The 25,089-nt window shown below is 43.7% G+C and overlaps 1 protein-coding gene across 3 annotated transcripts in view; it reads left to right on the top strand.

Moving 5' to 3' along the window:
- The first annotated feature begins 20,741 nt into the window (after positions 1–20,741).
- The window catches only part of TRIT1 (tRNA isopentenyltransferase 1), a 130,191-nt gene continuing 125,843 nt past the window's right edge, over positions 20,742–25,089 (top strand). For 2 of the 3 annotated variants that reach the window (XM_078680785.1, XM_078680787.1), the window contains exon 1: positions 20,742–20,894. In XM_078680785.1, coding sequence (XP_078536911.1) covers positions 20,778–20,894 — 117 coding nt within the window. In that variant the 5' untranslated portion in view covers positions 20,742–20,777. The remainder of the gene's footprint in view (positions 20,895–25,089) is intronic. The other variant, XM_078680786.1, reaches the window with a different exon arrangement.

Raw genomic sequence — 25,089 nt, 5'->3', positions numbered from 1 at the left:
AAGAAGATTAAAGAATACAGGTTACAGCAGCAGCGTTACAGAATATCATAGAATTGTCTACAATAGAGTCTATGTTGTCCAAGTCATGCAATCCATTGCTATACAATTAGTAGACCAAAACAGGGTGTGAGACAGTGGATAGATGCACTGCAAATTCTTGATCGGAATGGCACCTGCCTCCTCATCCTTCTCGACCTCTCTTCAGCATTCGATACTGTCAAACATGAGAACTTACTCGACTTGCTAAATCTCAGAATGGGTATTTCAGGGACAGAACTCAAATGGTTCACCTCTTTTCTACATAACCGGACTCAGAAATTCAAGATTAACAACAATATGTCTACCCCAGTTCCTGTAACTCTAGGTGTCCCTCAAGGATCCTCCCTTTCCCCTACCTTGTTCAATCTAGTCTTGGAACCACTCACCGCACTGCTTCAAACATCTAATGTACAATTTCACATGTACGCGGACGATACCTAGATCTACCTTAAAATTCACACCCTTGAAGACATCAAACTTCTCAACACAACGCTCAGAAACACACAGACTTGGCTAGCAGAGAATCATCTCAAACTTAACGCCCTAAAAACAGAATTCCTCTTAATTGCTCCTCCTTCCAAAGTCCCCATCACTCAGTCTTGGCTTAATCATCTTACTGCACTTAACGTCCAACCTACTATCGTGGATTCAGCAAAATCATTAGGCATTACCCTCGACTGCAATCTCAATATGCATCACCACATCAGCAATGCTACGAAAGGTGCTAATTTCCAAATCAACACATTAAGAAAGCTGAAACCTTTCCTACCCGCTAATGACTTCAGAACTTCAGTCCAAGCCCTAGTAATCCCTCAAGTGGACTATGGAAGCGCTGCCCTCTGTGGCCTCCCCCTTTCGACTACCGCCCCACTAAAAGCCTCTATCAATGCTGCAGCCAGACATATCACAGGCTCAAAAAAACGTTCACACATCTCTCCCGACCTCAGATCCCTAAACTGGCTACCATACGAAGCTAGAATACACCTGAAAATAGCGTGCATGACTCACAAGGCCATATACCACAACTCGCCCAGTTATCTCGCTCAAAAACTGACAATCTCGGGTGGCACAAGAGATACAAGAAGCGAAAAGAACCTTCTTCTGAAACCCCAAAGATTCCACAAGATGAAGACATATAAACACTCCTTCTCTGGGATGGCCCCCAGGATATGGAATTCCCTTCCTCCAGAAATCAAACTTATCCCATCCACGGCTTCCTTCAAGAAAGAAGTAAAATCCCTACTCTTAGCTAAATTCACATGAATTTAGTCTAATATACCTTCGTTCTCATTATGTCTCCTCCAGAAAACTTTGCAGAGTTGTCCTCCCAAACACCGCTACAACCTTCACCATGTTTCATCTGCTTAATTTGTTTCACGCATCTATGCTGGACATATTTTCTGAACGTTGGCCCACCTTTACAACGTTGCTACCTCACCTGTTTTACATTTACCTAATTTGTTTGCTCATATTTGCTTGATATATTTTGTTTAGCTTTCATTCCCTTATTATTGTACAGTTGCCCTCCTTTACACTGTTGCCACCCCACCTTGTTTACATTCGATCAATTTGTTTTTGTTCAACTTTGTTTTATATCTTGTTGAGCTTTTTATCTGTTTTTATCCCACTTGTGTGTAAAGCGCTCTGATATCCGCAAGGATCTTGTTCGCGCTCTATAAAACTTTCAAAATAAATAAAATAAAATAAATAAATAGTATCCCATACTGGCCTAAGTAGGGTCGTAGCACGTCTCCCTTGAATCAAGTGAGCTCCAGAGTTTAGTATGAGGTTTCCGCCATGGTGACGAGTATAGGGCATCATTATCTGCACCCCTCAGGGAGTTTAGCCATTCTTGCCACATTTTGAACGATACCTCGGAGGCACTTTTCCATTTATTTAAAACTACCTTGCATGCAATTGTAAGCATGAGATCTAAAAGGAGTCTATCATGTTCAGATGGTAACCTCGGGTCAATTGCTCCCAATAGGACATATGCAAATTCTTTGGGCGGTCTAAATTGGAATATTCGTTGGATATAGTTAAAGATTCTATCCCAAAACTGCAGGAGCTTCGGGCAATAGAAAAACATGTGGGCCAGGTTGCCATCATGGGAGTTGCAGTTCCAGCATAAAGGGTTGTCACGGAGCTTAAGTCTAAAAAGTTTTTCGAGTGTCCAGAACGTCCTATTGATCAGCATAAATTTTGTCTGGGAGAGCAACGGGGATATTTTGCTGGAGAAGGGAGTGAGGTGAAGCCTGTCCCAATCGAACTGGATAGTAGAAGAGATTATTTTGTTCTCCTAATCTAGTTCGCACTTCCTGTGGGTTTTCTGAGGCAGGGGGGAGAGAATTTTGTAGATTTTTGATACCATGTGGCCTAAGGACGAAAGTTGACGTAGTTTGCTGCATAGTGTGGGTTATTGTGGTAAGATGGCTCTGGCAGAGACAAGGGCTTTGAGATACAGAAATTTATAGAAGTCAAGTGGTTGGAGATCGAACCGTGTCTGTAGGGCGACAAAGGCTAGAGGAGAAGGTCCATCATAGATATCTTCCAACAAGTTCAGCCCTTTCTTAGACCAATCCTCCCAGTAGAGGTATTTGCCTTCTTCTTTAAAGGCCGGGTTGAACCAGAACGAGGTTAGGGTGGACTTAGAAAGTTTGGTTTTGACTTTGCAATGTCTCTCTAGGTTAAGGAGCGCTCATTTAGTGTTAAGGAAGATATATTTGGAATGAGGAAATGCCGCGGCATCCATTGACATAATGGCAGAGAGCGGAAGATTATTAAGAATAGCCATTCAACTTGGGTCCAGATCGGGATGTAGTCTTGTAGTGTTAGGAACCAGTTTGCCCCTTGCTTACACAAGTAGGCTGTCTGATAGCATCTGAAATTTGGAAGTCCAATCCCCCCCTTGTCTTTTGGTAGCTGGAGTTTCTGTAAAGAGATTCTCGGTTTCTTCCCTTGCCACAAAAAGGTATTAAAAAGCTTGTATGTCTTGTTGAGGAACTCATCAGAGAGTAGCATAGGTAGCATACTTATCAAATAATTGATATGGGGCGTAATCATCATTTTTAGGGTTTCCACTCTCCCCCACCAAGACAGGAATTTTGGAGACCAGCCATCCAGGAGGGAGGAGATTTTTTTGTGGAGGGCAAGCTCATTTAGCTTCAGAGTGCTAATTAAGTCCTTCTCGAATTCAATTCCTAGATACTTGAAGCTCTTCGGCTGCCAGCATTATCCCGAGTCCCCTAACACGCTCTTATCTCCTATGTTATTGAGTAATTTAACCTCTGTCTTGTCCTTATTAAGTTTGTAGCCTGAGACCTCAGCAAATTCCGCAATGGAGGACATCAGTGCCGGGATAGCTAGGTCTGCGTTTTCCAAGACTACCAAGACATCATCTGCATAAGCCGAAATCTTCACCGTGAGATCTCCAAAACAGATACCCCTGATTAGCTTGGTATTTCGAAGTGAGTAAAGAAATAGTTCAATTGCCAATAGAAAAAGGGAAGGAGAGAGGGGGCAACCCTGTCTCGTCCCTTTTTTCAATTCGAACGGGTCTGACAGACACCCTCCCGCTCTCACTCTCGCCGACGGGTTAGAGTATAATGCCATCACCATAAGAATATAGTCGGTCCCCAGGTTGAATTTCTGCGAAGTGGCTTCTAGGTAGGCCCAGTCGACCTTGTCAAAGGCCTTCTCATCGTCTCATGTTACCGCCACCGTGGGGGATGAAGTGAGTTTTGCTTTTTCTATTATGTGAGCTAATGTTCTTGTGTTATCACTGGATAATCTGTTTTTGAGGAACCCTACCTGGGATGGATGTATAAGCTGCGGTATGACCTTTTGGATTCTTTTGGCCAGAATCATGGCGTAGATCTTACAATCAGGGTTGATTAAAGATATTGGCCTGTAATTCTTCGGGGACGTCGGGTCTTTCCCTTCTTTAGGGAGAACCGCAATGATTGCTTCATCTGGCGTGCCTTGCACTTGACCACAGGAGCTAAAGTGCTCATACAAGTCCTTGAGAGGCTCTGTCAATGAAGGGGAGAAGTTCTTGTAGAACGAGGCGCTGAAACCGTCAGGGCCCGGCGCTTTACCGGTTTTAAGAGATTTTATGGCTTGGGTAATGTCTTCAGAGGATATGGGCTTATTGGTCTTCCGTAGAGAGAGAAGGAAGCTTACAATTGTCTAAATATGTCTGCACTTTAGAGCCATTGATCTCTAGCTTTTTGCTATATAGCTCACTATAGAAGTTCTTAAATATGTCCGCCATTTTGGTAGGGTCCGAGTGTGGGGTACCTAGTTTATCAACTATGTTTTTGATGACCGTCTTCTGTAGTTTGAATTTCAAGTAAGAGGCAAGTCTCTTACCCGCTTTATTCGCGTGAAAGAGCTTGAAGTTCTTGTGGTTTTGCAGCCACACCCCCGCCCTTTCGCTGATTATTTTATTATAGTCGTATTTTTTGTTCATCAGTTCGTTTAGTATCATGGGGTTCTTAAGAGCTATGTGCTTTGTCTCCAGCCCTGAGATTTCCTTTTCCAATTGCTCTAAAGTGATATTGGCATCCTTATTCATGGCTGTACGAATTTTGATTAATACTCCCCTCAACGTTGTTTTAAGTGCCTCCCATCTTGTCAGATCTGTTGTGTCACCTTTTTTGTTGTGGGTAAGATATTCACTAATTGCTGATTCTATAGTCAGTCTATGCGCCTCCTTTTTCAAAACCGCATCATTGAATCTCCAGAGAGAGGGTCTCTTAACCACGTTGTGCAGTGCCAGAGTCATCGTGCTGCATGAATGGTCAGAAATTACCCGTGCCTCAATGGAAGTGTCTACAATATCGGCAATGGAGTTGCCAGAAGTGATTAAATAGTCTATGCATAAGTAAGAGTCGTGGGGTGGGGAGTAAAAGGTATAATCTCTACCTGACGGGTTTAACAGCCTCCATGAATCAATTAAGTTGAAGCGGGAGCAAAGATTGAGGAGCGCTTTGTGCGAATTGTTTGGTCGAAAGAAGCAACGGGAGTCCCTATCTAACAGTGGATCCATGGGGAGATTGAGGTCACCCCCAAGGATATGTGTTGCATTGTCTGGTATTGTTTCGATATGGGTACAGAGTTTCTTCCAAAACCCAGGATCATCTTTATTAGGGGCATAGACGTTAGTCATGTAAAACTCTCTATTGTCCTTGGACAATTTCGTGGAGACCCATCTGCCTTTTGTGTCAGCTGTGCAGTGAAGGACATCAATATTAGCTTTCTTCGCAATTAAAGGGAGAACCCCATTCTTTTTTCCTAAAGCATCTGACCCAATTGCCTCGCTGTACCATTTGTTTTTCATAACGTTAAATTGGGGCGAATCGATTTTAGTTTCCTGTAATAGTACAATGTCACCCTTTCGTTTGTGTAGATAATCTAAAATTTTCCTTTTTTTGATTGGGTGATTGATACCCTTCACATTGAGCGACACTATCTTTAAGGCTTGTTTAGTCAGGGTCATTGGAAGGGAGGGGATAGTGTGTTACTCTTTTGATATAGCAGAGTGTACGAACCAACATGCGTGACTCGTAGGCAGGACTAGCATACCCTAGATTGGATAGGCTACTAAGAATGAGTGCATACTGGACATTGTCATGGAATCTGAGTTGTGAAAAATTGCTGCTTAGGTACATGGATAGACGAAGTGTTAGAGGCAGAAACACAGAGAAAATAATAAATAGCAGTAAAACCAAGAACACCCCCAACCCACCCACACCCCACACCCACCCGCCCCACCCCAAAAGTACACTGAGGACATGACGACCAAGGAGGAGCCGCCACACCAGGTTTCCTCCCTCGTGGCATTAATGGTGTTGTTTGCTTCCAAATTGAAGTGAAACATGGTATAAGAACAACATGAAAACATCAAGAACAAGGATTGGAATCATCATTCCCAGTAATTGTACATAACTAGCGAATTGGTCACATTTGTGCCACCAAAAAATAACATAATAAAGCAATTGTTATAACAATACATCTGTACTACACATCCAGTTACCACTATCGTGGAAGGTATGAAAAATAACTGGTATGCATTCGCAATTGACTCCGGTGTAAAATGAATAGTAGGACTTCTTTTAGATTAACCAAAGGAGCCTTAACACTGACTTAGTACAACAATGGCCGTTATTAGAGCATTATGGCCATCATGAGGCAATTGAGCGTTGTGAGCATAAACTCTTAACATTACAACAAGCGCAACATGTGCACCAGGTACGTCGAAGCAGGGTGAGAGACTCAAGAGTAACATCCCCTGTCGTGGGATAAATTGGACAAATATTGATCAGCCGTGTTGGATACCCGCACAGAGATATGACCACCCCCTTAATGGATAGACCCGGGTAGTCATGTGAAATTCAGCTGGATACAGTACAGGTATAGATCAGCAACCAAGTCCCTCATGTACATAAAGTGTAGGTTGAATCACAGCTTCTTTGAACACTTAAGAAGTACATTTAATAAGGAAAATAGCGTCCTACCACACAGTCGACCATATCTGTAACCTCAGGCGATGAGAAAGATCAGGTATTAGTTCAAGTCCTTAATGTGCCTACAAAGTAATTATCATCACAACCTGAGGCGAAGCTAAAGATCAAGACAGTGAGGGTGGAAAGGCGTTGTATTCTAGTTGACCAGGCATCGATTAGAAGACCAGCAAGTTATTTGCCGGCACCGGGAGCAGTCGGGACCATCCAGGAACGTCTTCAGATGCGAAGGATCAGTAAATATCTACGGCACCCCTTGGATTGTCACCCGGAATCGTGCAGGACCCACAAATCCATATTGGTAGCTGAGCGACTGAAGACGCGGGCGTAGGGCTAGGAAGTTCTTCCTCAGAGTGACAGTTTCTTTGCAAGAGACCGGAGATATGTATACCTTGTTGGTCTTCCATAGTATGTGGTTGTGCTTGTGCATGAACGCTAAAATTTGCTCCACGTGCTGGTATCTAAGAGGTTTGCATACTATCGGTCTCGGGCCCCTCTGACCAGGTAAGATACGAGCCGGGACCCTGTGGGCTCTGTCGAATTCCAGTGGAGTAGCAAAGGAAAGATTGGTGGCCTGCGGGAACCAGGATTCCAGGAAGGATATACACGATCCATCTTTGTCCTCCGCCCCTTCCGGAATACCAAAAATTCGTAAATTTGAGAGTTCCTTAAGGGACTTAGTTACCTTCACCTCCGAGGCTTCGAGCTGGCTGATTCTACATTCAGTTTCCGAGAGCCTGGCATTAGTATCTTTAATTGTCCTGTCATACCGCCGTGATTTCTTCCCTCGTGGATTTTGTAATTTCATGGACTCCAGCGAGTTTGAGGAGAATCGTGTCCAGCGTAGCATTAATATTCCTGGAGCCCTTGGTTGTTGAGACTGGATTCGGTGGTTCAGTTTTCAGCCTTTTCAGATTCTTGGCCTCCTTTTCTCCCATGCTGGAAATTGAGTGGATGGCTGGACCCGCTTTTTAAAGGCCTGTACTGGTTGTACTGGTTGTGTGGTCTGTGGATAGTTATAGGCCTGGAGGAGTTTAGGTATTCGGGAGGTCTGAGCCAGGTTACGGCCTAGTGGGAGAAGAGTGACCGTGATGGTTGCAACATGAGATAATTTTTTGTGAAGTAACAAGGGCCCCCTGGTAAGGATGAGAATCCTGGGTTAGGGAAAACATACAATGTGAAGGTAAAAACCCAGGCTATCTGTCTAACAAAACACTAGCTATGTATTCAATTGCACCATTCCCAAAAATAGAGAACTTAAACCATAACACAAACAATTATAATGATATCAACAATAGTGTGTTTTAATAAAAACAGGGATAAATTTTTACAATGTAAATATACAATTATGATGAATTGTTGATAAGAAGTGATATATTTTTTATATTAAAAAAAACATTAGAAGGACAGTGATACATGTCCTATCTATTGTTGCTGTGGCTGTTGTATGTGAGTCAACGCGTTTCGACACGTCGTGGTGTCTTCCTCAGGACATTTATGGTTTCAGCCAATTTATCTATAAAGAACAAAATGATATTAGTTCTTATTTTTTTCTTAAAAACAGTGTCACAGTTTACAGTTTCATTTTGTTCATTCATAATTGGTGATAGCGAACCCCGGAACAATTATTCATTTCATTTCTGTTGTTTGATTCACTTCAGTTAGCATGGAAATATCTAGTGCAGTTCGTTATTTTATCTAGAGTCTTACTTAATACATAGCATAGTGTACAAGAGATACATTATTACTGGAGGTATCCTAAGGTGAACAGGCCTAGACAATTATGATTTTAATATGATCTATTTTGTCTACAATGTACATTTGTTTCGCTGTTAACATTCTTTAGAAATCCTGTTCAAGTTTCATTCAATAACATCAATTTTTTATCCTTCTATCAAGAAAAGGCAAGAGAAACCCAGAAGAAAAGTTTGAGCAGCAAGATAAGTGAAAAAAAGAGAATTTACAGCTGCAGATAAAAAGGTTCTGTCATATTTTTCAAAGAGATTCAAATATTAGCCTTGACCACGCCAGCAACTGTGTTGCATTTAAATCGGTGTATACCTATTCCTATTTTCCCAAAATGTTAAGCTTCCCATGTCTTTACCTGACATAAACCTCTGTTTAGACGGTTCATCTGTAGATTTCTTCAGTTAAAAACAGAGTAAGTGAGGCACCGTTATTTTCTTTCCCTAAAATCGGCATGTGAAACCTGCAGAGGACATAAATTTTGTGTTTCTTAATAATCACTCTGTTTATTTCCTTGGCACAATAGAGAGCGGCATCTAAATATCCTCATTCTCTCTTTATATCAGGTTGCATACCTCAGTGTTAAGGATCCACTGCTCCCATCTCACTTAGCCTGTATTCACACTTTCAGTGGTTTTCTTCAAGTAAACAAATGCCTCTTGGCTGTAGATAAAACCATAAGAACTAAGCGTTATGATGACACACAAACCTCTTACTTGGGTACAATTAAATGGGCTTGTAATGGTATCTTTCTCACCACGTATAAAAATGTTTTCCAAATATACAGGGCGACACACCATAAGGCAGTAGCTGGTTAATTTTCAAGCTAACCCACGTTGTGCCTTTGAAAGATTACTGCTCCCCGCGTATAATGACAGCGTCAACATGGAACTGTTGGGCGAAAATAAAATGCAAAGCATGTTTAACTATTCTGACTTGTCTTTTAAAACACGCTCCTGTCAGTGCCCCGTGGGATAGGGAAAACAACCTGTGTTCATACCTTAATGAATCTCTTTTTAGATGAAAAAAAGCCGTTCGGAGTTCTAAATGTTGCAGGCAACATTTAGAACTCCGAACGGCTTTTTTTTCATCTAAATGGTTTTATCTACAGCCAAGAGGCATTTGTTTACTTGAAGAAAACCACTGAAAGTGTGAATACAGGCTAAGTGAGATGGGAGCAGTGGATCCTTAACACTGAGGTATGCAACCTGATATAAAGAGAGAATGAGGATATTTAGATGCCGCTCTCTATCGTGCCAAGGAAATAAACAGAGTGATTATTAAGAAACACAAAATTTATGTCCTCTGCAGGTTTCACATGCCGATTTTAGGGAAAGAAAATAACGGTGCCTCACTTACTCTGTTTTTAACTGAAGAAATCTACAGATGAACCGTCTAAACAGAGGTTTATGTCAGGTAAAGACATGGGAAGCTTAACATTTTGGGAAAATAGGAATAGGTATACACCGATTTAAATGCAACACAGTTGCTGGCGTGGTCAAGGCTAATATTTGAATCTCTTTGAAAAATATGACAGAACCTTTTTATCTGCAGCTGTAAATTCTCTTTTTTTCACTTATCTTGCTGCTCAAACTTTTCTTCTGGGTTTCTCTTGCCTTTTCTTGATAGAAGGATAAAAAATTGATGTTATTGAATGAAACTTGAACAGGATTTCTAAAGAATGTTAACAGCGAAACAAATGTACATTGTAGACAAAATAGATCATATTAAAATCATAATTGTCTAGGCCTGTTCACCTTAGGATACCTCCAGTAATAATGTATCTCTTGTACACTATGCTATGTATTAAGTAAGACTCTAGATAAAATAACGAACTGCACTAGATATTTCCATGCTAACTGAAGTGAATCAAACAACAGAAATGAAATGAATAATTGTTCCGGGGTTCGCTATCACCAATTATGAATGAACAAAATGAAACTGTAAACTGTGACACTGTTTTAAGAAAAAAATAAGAACTAATATCATTTTGTTCTTTATAGATAAATGTAGATTTTTCTAGTATTCTTGACGGAAAATCTTAATTTTATTAAAGACACGGAGGCGAGTATTATGCTTTCTTATCTTGCTTTATTACACACAGCAGCCAAGATAAGTAAAAAACTACAGTTCCCAGAGGGCCAGGGGACAAACTGGGCCATGGGACTGAAAAAACGTGAGAATACATTAGCCAATCACAATGAACCTATGAGATAAAGACCCTAACTGACTGCGCAGCTTCCTCTTTTCGCTGGCGAGCAGATCAAGAATAGTCATTAAACAAAGGGAAAATGAATAAAATTAAGGATATAGCCAAAGTCCAGGAACAGAAGTCTTGCATCAGGGGAATCCAAGGGAGAAGACCAAACAGGCGTCCAGGAGGATCCGGGAGCAATGGAATCGGAGCACTTGCAGGAGAAGATCGAAGAAGGTGCAGGGTAGATCTTCTAAGATGAAGCCGGTGGCAAGGCTGGATTCGCTGTAGGGAGGGAGAACAGAAGTTAAGAAATGTTGCGGCGGGATAATACTCGCCTCCGTGTCTTTAATAAAATTAAGATTTTCCGTCAAGAATACTAGAAAAATCTACATTTTATGGCAAGACCGGAGGCTCCTATTATGCTTGTTTAAAGCATATGAACAATATCAGAAGCCACAGTATGAACAGGTTTGCAATAGAACATGCGAAATATGCTGTCATTTGACCAGTCTGCTGATCTCAGAATGTCTTCTAGGCGAGAGCCAGACCAAAAGGCTGTAGAAGCCATGGCTCCCCTGGCCGAATGAGCCCCGAAAACGGAGACGTCAATTCCGGCAAGAGACATGACCCAACGGACCCAGCGGGCCAGAGTGGGAGAAGAGACAGGAAGATGGGGTTTAATAAAAGAAATAAGGAGTTGAGAATGAGAGGGCGTTCTGAGATCAGCAGTTCGGTGTTCGTACACTTTTAAACATTGACCCACACACAGTTTGGGATGAGCTGGAAAATAAGGATAAAACACTGAATCCAAATTAGTCTTAGTACGTCTGCGTATCTGAAACAGCACACCTGAAGGAGAATATTGGCGAGCAGAAACATCTAGAGCCTTAACATCAGAAACTCTTTTAATGGAAACTAGACACAGTAACATAGTGAGTTTAGCAGATAACATCTTTAGTGAAAGAACAGCATTGTCTGGCCAAACATTAAACAATTTAAATATCACTGTAACATCCCATAAAGAGGTATACTTAGCCAACGGAGGTTTCGCACAACGGACACCCTTGAGTAGACGACAAATCATAGGGTGAGCACCAACTGGTTTACCATCAATTTGCGAATGGTACAGGGAGATGGCAGAGCGATAGAGATTGATGGTGCGGTAAGCCTTACCGGCACTGGCTTGTGAACCAAGGAAGTTAATTATGAAATACAGAGAGGCTGAAATGGGATCGAGGTCCCTTTCCAAACACCAGCTTGTCCAAAGAGACCAGGCGGATCTGTATGCTTTGGAGGTTCCCGGAGCCCAAGCTTGGTTGATAAAGAACGAAGCCTCTTGTGAAATGAGGACGTCAGAAGGGGAAGGCCGGAAACTTTCCAGGCCGACAGTTGCAGGGAGGAATCGAGAATGAGATTGTGTTGATCGCCCTGAGGATTGAGAAGTAGGTCTCCGAAAGAGGGAAGAAGGACCGGGAAGTCCACTGCCATCTCGAGAAGAGTCGGAAACCAAACCTGGGTTTGCCAGAAGGGGGCAACTAGAACCAGGGACGAGGACTGGCGGCGAGCCTGAGAAAGAACCCTGTTGATCATCAGAAAAGGAGGGAAGGCATAATGAAGATGACGAGACCAATCCTGCAGGAAAGCGTCTGTCGCCAAGGCCAGGGGATCCGGGCGCCAACTGTAAAACCGGGGCAATTGGGAATTGAGACGGGAAGCAAAAAGATCGATAGAGAAAGGGCCCCAAAGATGGGAAAGAGAGAGGAAAACGGATGGACAAAGCTTCCAATCGCTGGAATCTCGAAGAAATCTCGAGTGCCAATCCGCCACGCTGTTGAGATCTCCAGGGAGATACTCGGCGGTCAGGGAGAGATGATGGGCGAGGCAAAATTCCCATAGACTCTTTGCCAAGTCCGCCAGGGGTTTGGACCGTGTTCCGCCAAGATGGTTGATGTAGCGGACCGCAGAAACATTGTCCATGCGGAGGAGAATAGAACAGTGAATCCTGTTTTTGGAAAGGCTTTTGATCGCAAAGGAACCTGCAAGCATCTCTAAACAGTTGATGTGCAACTTTGACTCCTCTGCGGACCATGAACCTCCAGTCGAGATTGGTCCACACCGGGCGCCCCAGCCCGACAGGCTTGCATCTGATTCTAAGACTAGATCTGGGGCCGTGGCGAAGATAGTGCGCCCGTTCCACGCATCTAAATGGTCTATCCACCATTGAAGCTCGGTGCGGGACTCGGGGTCTAGAGCCACGAGATCTGAATATGCAAGGCCTTGACGAAGATGACGGATTTTTAGGCGCTGAAGAGCACGATAATGGAGAGGTCCCGGAAAGATGGCCTGAATGGAAGAAGAGAGAAGGCCGACAATCCGTGCTAGAGATCGGAGGGACAAAAGAGAGGACTGAAGAACAGATAGGATCTCCGCTTTGATCTTGGAAACCTTGGAAAGGGGGAGACGAAGGGACGCTGCAGCAGAGTCCACTAGGAATCCCAAGAACTCCATGTACTGAGAAGGAGTTAAAGACGATTTGTCTTTGTTGATGAGAAAACCCAGATCCAGGAGAAGGGACTGAGTCAAAAGAAGGTCGGAAAGGAGAGATTGTTTGTCCGAATTCATGAGAAGGATATCGTCCAGGTAAATAATTAGCCTTATGCCAAGAGATCGAAGATAAGCGACCACTGGTTTCAAAAGCTTTGTGAAACACCATGGCGCGGAAGATAGGCCAAAGGGAAGAGAGGTGAAACAATAGTTGATACCTGACCACTGGAATTGAAGAAATTTCCAGTGAGAGTGATGGATGGGGACCGTGAGGTATGCGTCTTGAAGGTCCAGACGGACCATCCAATCGTTGGGACGAAGAGTGTCCCTCAAATGTAAAATGGTCTCCATTTTGAAATGGCGGTAAACCACAAACTGATTGAACCATTTCAGATTGATGACCGTGCGGAGCTTCTTGTTTTTCTTCTGAACAAGAAAAATGGAGCTTAGAAAGCCTGAGGAGTCGACGGGAAAAACTTGAATTGCTCTTTTGAGGAGAAGAGTCTCGATTTCGTTTGAGATTTGAGATGCCATCAGAGTTGAAAAAACGAGAGGGGGGGGAAGAGAAGTTTGGACGGGAGGAGAAAGGAACTCTATCAGGTAGCCTTGTACCGTGCTTAAGACCCACGGATCTGAACTGAGGGTGCACCATTTTTGAAGAAACAGTTTTAAGCGACCCCCCACAGGAGGGGAAGAAGAAAGGTTTACCTTGTTGGTTGGAGTTTTGACGATAATTCCGTTGGCCTCTGCCTCTGAATCCGCGGCCACGTTGGGGATAGAACTGAGGCTTGTAGTCCTGGTTGTTGTTGGACGAACCTCTGGAGCCTTGGTTGTAGGGACGGCCGGAAGAGCGACCCCTGCCTCTGCCGGCCCGTCCAAAAACCCGAGGGGCGAAGACCTTCTTTACTGTTTGCTGGGCTTTGTCCAAAGAAGCAAACGTAGAAACAAATCTACTAAGGTCACGAACCAGAGAATCTCCAAAGAGGAGACCATGTGCCTTGGGGCCAGGATCCATGGGAGCCAGATTAGAAAGTTTGGGATCCAATTTGATTAAGAGACCTTTACGGCGCTCGTGGGTGATAGCGGAATTGGCATTTCCTAGAAGGCAGAAGGCGCGTTGGGCCCACATGGAAACATCATCTGCAGAAAGGTCAGAACCTTCTAAGCGGGCAGCTTCCGCTAGATCAAAGATACGGGCGAGAGGGCCCACAACATCCAATAGTTTGTCCTGGCAAGTGGTCCAAGCTTTATCCACCCCTCTGCGGGGGTCCTTGCCGAACTTGGAGAAGAAAGTGAGGAGAGGTTGGTCGATGGAAGGGACCATCGTAATTTTGTCTGGAAGAGAAGGTTTGGGACATTCGGATTTAAGTCTGGCTCTTACCGGTGCCTCCAAAGGGAGGCGCAGCCTGGCAGAGATATATTCTCCCACATGGTGAGAAGGGAACCATTCGGTGGAATTAGGATGACGAATAGTGGAGGGATCAAACATGGGTAAACCCTCAGAGTCAAAAACAGGCTCAAAAGAAAAAGAATCCAATTTGGGGGATTTAACAGGGGGGGGGGAAGGGTCAGTAGTATCAAACAGGTCAAAATATTGGTCAGCGTCATCGAAATTAGCATCATCATCATCGTCATCAGTGTCCAATATAGTGGAAATTACCAATTTTCTCTTAGGAGACTCTGCATGTTTCTCTTTTTGTTTGCGTTTACCCTCGGAGCCAACAAACCCCTCCTTAGAAGGAGGCCTGGGAGGAACAGGGTCCTCAGTCAAATGCGAGGAAGACTCGCTGATCAAAGACGCTTTTTTGGGGACACGAGATTGAGCAGAGAATTCCACTTTTTTCTTTCTGCTTTCCCCCGCAGACTGGGCCAACATTTTGGACATGATGCTTAACATCGAATTTTCCATGTTTTTGGACATTCTCTTCATAGAGACTTCTACAGCTGATTCCACTGAATTATTAATAAATTTATTTAAATCCCTTTTAAAAGAATGTGATTCCTGGGAAGGGATTTCCTCTGAGGAACTATCACGTTCCATGATGCAGCTGTCAATAGAGCCAAAAATAACACCCAGGAGGTAGGAGAGGGTTAATGGACAGAGCGGGGGCGTGTACAAGCTGTGGGCTGGGCAGAGCGTGAAGCGACGTCTGTACACGGAGCTCCAAAGGCACGGAGGCCGGAGCACAAAGCGGAGCAGCAGGCACACACAGAACGGTGACCGGAGGGAAAGAAGAACCCAGAAAGAGGTCAGAAGGCGCGCGAAGACGCGCGCGCTGAGACGCTACCAACGGCGTCTGAAAACGGGGGGGGGGGGAGGGGGGAGCAAGCTAGAAGCGCCGGAGCTCCGAGGAGAAACGCGCGAACAGCGCGAAAGAACTAGCGCGAGGTCGCGCTAAACAGGCACAATTAAAATGTAATACAAGCGGTCACAGAAAATGCATACAAAGCATAAAAAGTACTGAGAGCAAAGATAAAGGCACTTATCTGACTGCGAGCAGCAAGAAAAGAGGAAGCTGCGCAGTCAGTTAGGGTCTTTATCTCATAGGTTCATTGTGATTGGCTAATGTATTCTCACGTTTTTTCAGTCCCATGGCCCAGTTTGTCCCCTGGCCCTCTGGGAACTGTAGTTTTTTACTTATCTTGGCTGCTGTGTGTAATAAAGCAAGATAAGAAAGCATAATAGGAGCCTCCGGTCTTGCCATAAAATTGGCTGAAACCATAAATGTCCTGAGGAAGACACCACGACGTGTCGAAATGCGTTGACTCACATACAACAGCCACAGCAACAATAGATAGGACATGTATCACTGTCCTTCTAATGTTTTTTAATTTATGTTTTTTTTAATATAAAAAATATATCACTTCTTATCAACAATTCATCATAATTGTATATTTACATTGTAAAAATGTATCCCTGTTTTTATTAAAACACACTATTTTTGATATCATTATAATTGTTTGTGTTATGGTTTAAGTTCTCTATTTTTGGGAATGGTGCAATTGAATACATAGCTAGTGTTTTGTTAGACAGATAGCCTGGGTTTTTACCTTCACATTGCAACATGAGATAAGGCAGCTCATCCAAATGCCCGAGTGACCAAAGAACGTGGTATACAGAATCAGCACCAAAGGTAGATAGAGCCAGGTATTTTCAAGCACTTCCATGCAATTCCACGCATTTTTCATGCATTTTCAAGCTCGTCCCATTACTTCCAATAGGGACGTCACAAGTGTCGGCCATTTTAGGGTCAGGCAAGAACAGATAAAGCTAGCCTCGTCGACAATATCAGTAAAAAAACAATTGCCATGCACCGTATGGGTCACAGTAATAGTGCAGCACCTTGTCAGTACATTCCCAGGTGAGATGGTGGTATGGTTTCCACTCGTTGTTAATTAATTAATTACGCGCGTGGCAGGCGAGCAGGCAAACATGCAGACATCCCCAATGCAGAAGGTAAGTGCAGAGTCTTCTCAATCCTGGTATTGGTAGGGCAGAGATCCGTCTAACGTGACCATTCCTGCAAATACCAGGCCACCCGGGTTGATAAGCGTGGGGTCGGGCAGGTAAGGAGACGGATGGCCGCCATTTTCGGTCATTACGCACCGTACCTTGATTTTGGAAGATCAGTCAACAAAAGAAGGTTTTGGGTCCTATCCCTGACCAGCCTGGACCTCGACAAGCGCTAAACAGAACAAAGTGGCTGGTCCGGTTCGCTTTTTTCATAAGTTTACGCCCTACCCAGCCTATCAATGCTATGTGGGCCACAATTTGTTTAGAAATTATTTATTTTTATTTTTCTGACATAGGTTTCATTGATTTCTCATATGGCATGAAAGGCTCAATTGTCAAGCAGTTGAATCAACACACAGACGTCAGTGTGCACAATATATACAAGTGACAAATTAATTTAAATCACAAAATGAATCACAATAAATTCTCAACAATTGGAAACACCAAGAGCCACATTCCTCCCAGCCTGTGATAAGGAAGAAGGGTGCAGCTGGGAATAAATAGTACCATTGTCCCTGCCCCAGCTGTCCAATCCTAAAAAATACCTTTTCACAGGTTTTTTGAGATAGGCAGGAAGTCCGTAGTATTTGTTTATTTCCGCCTATCCAATGGTTTATAATTGGGCCTTTCATGCCATATGAGAAATCAATGAAACCTATGTCAGAAAAAGAAAAATAAATAATTTCTAAACAAATTGTGGCCCACGTAGCATTGATAGGCTGGGTAGGGCGTAAACTTATGAAAAAAGCGAACCGGACCAGCCACTTTGATTTTGGAAGATGGCACATAACGCAGCGTTTAAACTTCATGCACATACTTCATGGTGCATAAACTGCAGTCGCTGGCTGGGACGGTGTGCAGCAACGACGGGTAGATCCCGTATTGAATTGTGGGGCAGCCGCTTGCATCAGGCCGATCAGAGAGCCGAGAAGGGGCCGCCGTTATAGCCACGCGGCCGGGAGCAGGAACAGATGCTCTCGTAACGAAGGTCGGCCAGGCTCTCCAGGGGACCAAACAGCACCACTAGCTTCGTGACTAATACCGATGCCTCACTTCACCATCTGAGTGCGTGAGTAATTGTTGGAACGCACAGCTTTCAAGGGAGATTTCGGAGCCACAGGAGGAGAAGAGGGTTCAGGCAGCCATCTTCTCCGGCGTCCAAGCCACGCCTCGATACTGTCAGAGCTTATGACGTTTTGCTGGTTAATGCGAGAGAATCTCTTCCCAACAGCTTTCTTTCTTGCATTCTATAATTGCGGTGCCGCTTGCAAACCAGAGAGCGCGGAGCCGCGTCTTCTTCAATACTTCCCGCTTCCTGGCAGCATGAGGTGACGTCTCCGGCGGCACAATTGTAGCAACAACCTGTCTGGTCATTGGACACTACCTCGAATCATGACTGTAGGCTGCCAGTCATCCACTCTATGTGGAATCTGATATGAATTCATGGTACGTCTGGAATTGCAGTTCGGTTACTTCTGTATGAGACTGTCAGCACTGCCTTAGCTCCCAGTAGCTCACGCAGTACACGGCACAGGCGGCGCGCTGCCTCTGCATTGGCGCAATCAGTGAAAGCTGAGTCGACACAACACAGATATGTGTGACAATGCATTTCAGTACGGTAATGCGGATTACCACACTGAAATGCATTAGTCTAATGCAGGAGTCTCCAACCGGTCGATCGCGAGCTACTGGTAGCTCGCCGACAACCTGGGAGTAGCTCACGGGTCAATCATCCATTTTGGTGCAGTTTGATGCCCAGCAGTAGAAGTAAATGTGACCTGGTGTCATTCTTTTGTTTAATTTAGGCCTCTTGCAGTCCTTGCTCGCCCTCACCCAAATAGGCTGCTCACAATTGGGTGAATTAAACATAGCTGGACCGTGCAGCGGGGTGACTTAAATGCCAAAAGCCCGGCTAGAGCAGTATTAGACTGGCCCCTGGGAACTGATCGGTCGATGCCTCACACTATACTCTAATATGCTCAATCTGTGGCCGGAGCAGCAGCTTTGCCACTGGCCTTGTAAGGCTAAGGAATCCGATTGAGTTTGTTGTAGCTGCATACTGCGGAGAAAGTGGTGCAAAGCACAACAAACAGTGTTAGGCCTGAGACCGGCAGCATAAGGGTCCTGAAGCTGGTTTGTCGTCAAAGTGAAAGAGGTACTTTATTTTAACACTGCTTTATTGAGTAAAATGGGTGATACATGTAAAATGAAGAAGTACTTTATTTATTTGAAAGAAAAAAGGGGAGACATTTTTTACATGAAAACAATGTTTCACAGGGATTTGTTTGAAAAAAGAATGCCTCTCACAACTTCTTTTTAAATTTCTTTACAGCCCAAAGAAACGTAAAATGAAGTTCCTGGCTCCAGTTTTATAAAGCATTATTTAATAGCTCTACAGTGAAGATGTAAATGTAATGCAAATGCTCAGGGCAAATCTTGTATACAATGGGACTTCGTAAATCAAAGCATATGCCATTCCGTCTTTAGGTTGAGAAGTGCTGGATATCTGCTGGTAAGCCCAATGGCGGAAATAGATATATTTTTTGTGTTATTTAATTTAAGGAGTTTGTCTCTTTAATGACCCCAAGACGTTTCTAAAAAGCAAATCAGGTACACTAGCTGTTTGTCAGTTCAAATCACAAGGATATTTTTAGGGGGCTGGGGAAAATTGACTACAGTAGGATGTTTCCCGAAGTCCAGGTGGAGAAGTGGCAACTCTGTTACAGTGTGCACCAGCCTGGGCTTTGGACTGCTTTTTAAAGAGCTATGCAATTCTGGCACCGTGTTATAGTGTGCACCACTGCGGTGGCAGTTACAACACTATGGTATTGTGTGTACTGCTCAGGTGGTGGCATTTACAACCTGCACCTATCTGCTGTTTGCCTAGAGCTCCTTCAAGGCAGGTCAGCGCTAAGCTTTCTCTCTGGCCCTCCCAAGGGATCTGCTGCTAACCTCTGACTGCCAAAGCTTCATATATCCTCTCATTGAGAGCTGACTTAAACACCCCAGCCTCACCCACATCATACCTTACAGTTTTTTCAAAACCAGAGCACCAGGAGCGTTTGATGGTTTTACTTCAATGTGACAAAATGTCAGTGTGACTCCTGCTATTTATATTGCATGTGCCAATTTGAACAGTAGCAAATGCATTTGGTCAACTCAACAAACAGACTGCATCAGCTGCCTGAATGACAGATGTAATGGTTACGGGACAGAACTCATGTTATGGGTTTTGTATGGATTACAAGCAAAGTAGGCCCTGCTGGAATTCAAACCTGTTCCTGCAGCTCTCCAGGCACGACCTCAACTAATTGAGGCATTTTACCAGCCTAGGACACTCCACATTGCACAGCATTGATTGCAACAGTAACATGTGAAACCTGGGATGGGTGTTGTACACATAACAAGTCAATGAAGCTAGGCGTTGGGGGTCTCTTGGAACAATGCACTACTAGCAGCTTGGCCTTCAGTAGCTCATCAGGATTTTCACTAAACAGAAGTAGCTCTCACTACAGAAAAGGTTGGAGACCCCTGGTCTAGCGCCTGATGTATTTGGCTGGGCTGTAACTCGCCTCATCCCAGGGCATGACCCTGCCGCCCTGATTGCCACATGACACTCACAAGAGCTCAATTTTGAAAATATGTATTCTGTACCTCTATAATCCTACTTTCGCCACCCTTTTGTATTATGTAATCTTGAATTTATCTGTAACTTTCATCACGAGTACCTATAAGCAGTTTTACCTGATCCATGCTATTCTCATTTCTTATGTAATTTACTTCGCACTATTGTAAAACGCTCTGACACCTCTGGGTAATTAACGTTCACGCTGTAAAAAACAAATGCATAAATATATGGAGTGAGGGTTATTTTAGACTAATGTCTACAGTAAATGTTGAATTGCCACGCACAATTACACCCAGCGTACACTTGGGAAACACTGGGCAGTTTGGTAAAAAAAAAAAAACGGGTTAATATTCCTCCTCCTTCGCCTTTTAGTTAAATACAGGATTTTGCCAGCCTTGTCGTCGTACTGTTTTGTATATCATCGTATAAAAAATAAGTATTTTCCTCTCGTCTGGTGTAATCCTGAAGGGCTATCTCCATTCTAAGATGGCCGCCACGAACGCACTGCGCGGAAGCGTCTCTTCCTCTACCACGCTCAGACGTATTATAGCAACCGGAAGTTTTAAAGTTTGCTTGTGTGAAGACATGGCTGCTCGCTGTCTTGTTGTTGTTCTCGGGGCCACAGGGACTGGCAAGTCCAAATTGGCCCTGCAGCTGGGGAGGGCCTTGGGTGGCGAAATTCTCAGTGCCGACTCCATGCAGGTGAGACATCGAGGGAGACCTCGACCTCGACTGAAGGGGGTAGGATAGTTAGGAGTAGAAGACCGGTGTCCAGGAGGACGACCAAGGGTAGTCTTGGGGCCCACCGCCGCGGGTAGGATGCAGCGTGGAGGTGGCTGAAGAGATGGGTAGGTTGTGCAAAAAGCGGGCCACGAAATGAAAGGGATTGGTGGGGGCTATTTGACTTAGATAGAGCTTGATGGGCAGCTGCCATGCTAGAAGTCAACGTGATACAGGCTGTTTATGTTTCAGTGTCCCTTACGTTTGACATTGACAAAATGCATGCGATCATAGATGACTGTGGCAACACACTATCTGATTGACCTCTTTTTTCATCAGCGAGGACTCTCAAAGCAACAAATTGAGTTTCTTTCATTGTGTCGCTAAGACTGATAAAGTAAAACACATCCACATCAATTGACGGTGAACGAAGGAAAGGAGACCATACATGCTTATAGTATTATACGTCATCACATTCCGACGTTAGCGATGCGATGACGGGGATGAAACTGCTTGGTGCAGACGATGGCTTGGAAGAAGGTTATGTCCGTATTTCATGCGACTGGAGTTTCTCCATTTAAATCAATCGTTCTGCTTCATTGCCAGTATTTCAACAGCAGAAAGATGGTAGCTTTAAAACCATAATGGGTGGGGGTGGGGAGGGGGATATTCCCCATTGACTTGTAACATGAGGACGATTTCAGGCGGAAGTCTACCCCATAAAGCGGGTCTTTTGGCATGTATGGAAGACAGCAACTCACATAGTCAATGTTGAAGGTTTTCATTCCGATCCAGCACCTGGTGTGCTTACCTAGGCAATCCTAGCTTTCAACTTGCTTATTCATCTGATCGAAAATTTCAGATTTAACCTCCGCATACTCGTCAGCTTTACCACTCGTATTGGTACTATGACCAGAAAGTCTTGCGTAAGTCACAACTTTGTTTCCCTCCAGTGCTGATTTTAAATGCTAAACTTGACTAAGGACAAGCATTGGCAAAGCCAATAAGTCTTACCCATGGAAGAGCTTTTGTCTTTACCACTGTTTTAGCCATGTTGTACACCAGCATTGCTAAAAGCTTGTGGCATAGAGGAGAGTGCTGTGGTGTGGCATCGCCATAGAATGTAGTTGCGTAAATAAGGGTGGTGCAGAGTAGACAAGAGTCTACTGGCATTAAGTACAGTGGCATAGGATGCAGTGGCATAGAATGGTGTAGAGCAGCGTTTCCCAAACTGTGGTCCGCGGACCCCCAGGGGTCCGTGACACATTCCCAGGGGGTCCGCAGGACTCGAGTGCCTTCCATCATAACGGTCATAAAAATAAAATGCACATGCGCCACAAGAGCTGTGAAATATAGTGCAGACGCAGCAAGACCCAGAGCATTTTGCGGCGCAATATCCCCTCTTCACTTTCCGCCCTGAATGCAGAGTACAGCTGTGCCTCGTTTTAAAGCTAAGCAGCATTAGGCACCTCGGGCCAGCAGGAGGGCACTTCACTCTGGAAATCAAAGATAAACACAATGAGTGTTTTAAAGGGAATTAGCAGCAGCCTTTTTATATGTCTGATTCTAAACATGTGATGAGCGATCAGCTTATTAAATGCTAGTGGCATTGAGGTTCATTTCTGCCGTCAGGGTTGGTTTCATGGAAAGTGTAGCTGCACTCGAGAAGTATAGTCCAAATTATTGAATTTTAACACGGTTATTCATGGCACATTATACAATCTATGCATGTATGCCTCATTCTGAAAACCATATTTACCTAAAGCAGTTACAGCGTGATTGGCATTCCTTCATAAACTAAAGTACTTTCCCCTGTAGGATACACAACCCTGCCTTGATGACATATGCTTAAGTTTAAAGTGAATGCACGCATTAAGTAAGTGTTTCATTTTTTTTATCAGGCTCATCAAAATGAAAGTGAACAATGCTATGAAAATACAAGTTGCTTTTTCTAGAAGTGCGTCTTAAGAAACACACTTAAGAGGGTCTTGTTAATCTACTTCCTGCTCCGCCCCATCACTGAATAAATGGAACCCATGACTTCAAGGGGCAGCGCGTGTATTTTCATTTGCTCGCTATGGGTGATTCAGTCACTGAGGTAGATTTACCTTTCCTGAATAATTGTCATTCATAGCTCATGAAATAAAAACATGAATGCTGCTCTTGAATAGACAGAAACAAAAAGCCTGCCACTAATGCCAACTGCTTTGTCTGCCATGAATGAGCTAAGTACCTCATGTTACGACTGGAAAACTGTCACCCTGTTCACTAATCTGTATTGCTTGTATTTTGCGCATTTATGAGTACACAATGCACTTAAAATAACTTAATACGCTGCACTACACAAAATCAGTGTCTGAGCTCAAGAAGATGAAGGTGCATCATTGCTGGCATGGCTTCTCACCTACAGCAAGAAAATGAGCAAGAAAATGGTGCATCAGGGCTGAATTATGTTTTCTTTTGGGTCTATGGCTGCTGCGGGGGAAAGGCACATATTCACAGTGTCAGTTACTGTTACTTGGCAGGCAGGTAAAAATAGATGCAGCCAGGATCAGCAGTAGGGTTTTCACGCTGCTGTCCATTTACCCACTTTCCATAAGCCCTTGGGTGAATTATATGTGCTGTCAAGCTTTCATCCTGGCTTATGAAGGGCAAAACCCCGAAACTGGTCCTAGGATGCTTGTTTCCAGTCCTGGGTGGACCTGGCCTGGCAGTTTGGGCTGGACGGTTCCCATTGGGCGCACGGTCAGGACTGATTTGCATATGGCTGGGTTCAAACTGGAATGGCATGGGGAGCAAAGGAACAATGGATTTAGGCCCAGATCTTTGTATTGAAGTTATGGTTTTACTTCCTTTCCCCACCACATATTTATGTGAAAAAGCGTTCTCAGATCTTATGTATCTAAAAAATAAATATAGAAATTGTTTGGAAAACATAGAATCAGACCTGAGGATTCAACTTTCAGAAATAAAACCAGACATTGAAAAGTTAGTTGCCGAGATGCAGCACCATCCGTCCCATTGAAATGTTTTGATTTTTGTATATTTTTTCAATATAAAATAATTAACGCTTTAGTAATTTGAGTATTTGCTTGGTGTGTACAGTTTTGTGTATTTTTTGCGTATTACTGTTCTACTTTTTGAAATGTATATCGTACAAATTGCTTGGGGGTCCCTGGCTTGCAGTAGTAATTCAGTGGGGGTCCTCAGGAGTCAAAAGTTTGGGAACCACTGGTGTAGAGTGTTATAGAGTAGAGTTCAGTGGCATTCAGTGGTGCACACTAAATTAGATTGGCGGAGAGTGGAGTGGTGCAAGGTAGGGTGCAGTGAATTGGCAAAGCGTGCAGTGGTGAAGAGTACATTGGCATAAGGTGCACAGTATAGTAGGAGAGAGTGGCCTAGAGTGGAGTGGTGCAGAGTAGAGTGTAGTGTCGTTGAGTGCTGTACAGTAGAGTATGCATGGTGTGGTAGCGCACTGCCATTATAGACAACACATCTTTCAATTGAAATGGCCAATTTTTTTGCACAGACATAGTTTTATTGATAAAAATATACAGTGCATTAACAGTAATGTTTGGTAATGTCATCAGCTAGTGTATTGATTTTTGATTGTATTAAATGTTTCCGCCACACTTCATAATTACAACAAATGTGCTTAATTTGGGCTTTCTTGATTTTGATGTTATGAAATATCTGCACCGTTCATTCACAGACATTTAAATTTTGCTTTGTGTTGGAAAAAAGGCTTTCTTTCACAGCAAGATTGTCACATACATCCTCTCACTTCGAAGTCAGAGAAAGAAAAGTAAACACCAAGCTCCCTCGAAAGAGACAGCCTGACTTTTGACATCTGTCTTTGAATGCACAGCAAATGTGACAACCTTTGAACAAGACTTAATGACCTGTTTACACAAAGCTAGCACATGGAAGAATACATTAAATAGGCAATGCTTCAAGGGTGGGATAAATTCAACCTGGACTACCTAAAACAAATAAAGCCAACAAATCAAAAGCATGCAAATGTGAGTTACAAACCACAAAGCCAATAGAAAGCAATTTGTGTGATGTATTCCCAGGGAAGGAAGGTTTCTGGATGTCCCGAGTTGTTTTTAGCAAACAAGACAGCAGTGCTGTCTAGTAGGCTTCGACCGGAAAGTGACTACCAGTTTTGCAGCAC

This window comes from Lissotriton helveticus, chromosome 3_1 (genome assembly GCF_964261635.1).
Source record: "Lissotriton helveticus chromosome 3_1, aLisHel1.1, whole genome shotgun sequence".
Classification (NCBI taxonomy): Eukaryota; Metazoa; Chordata; class Amphibia; order Caudata; family Salamandridae; genus Lissotriton; species Lissotriton helveticus.
The sequence above is the reverse complement of the archived record's forward strand: the minus strand, read 5'-3'. Positions and strand labels throughout refer to the sequence as shown.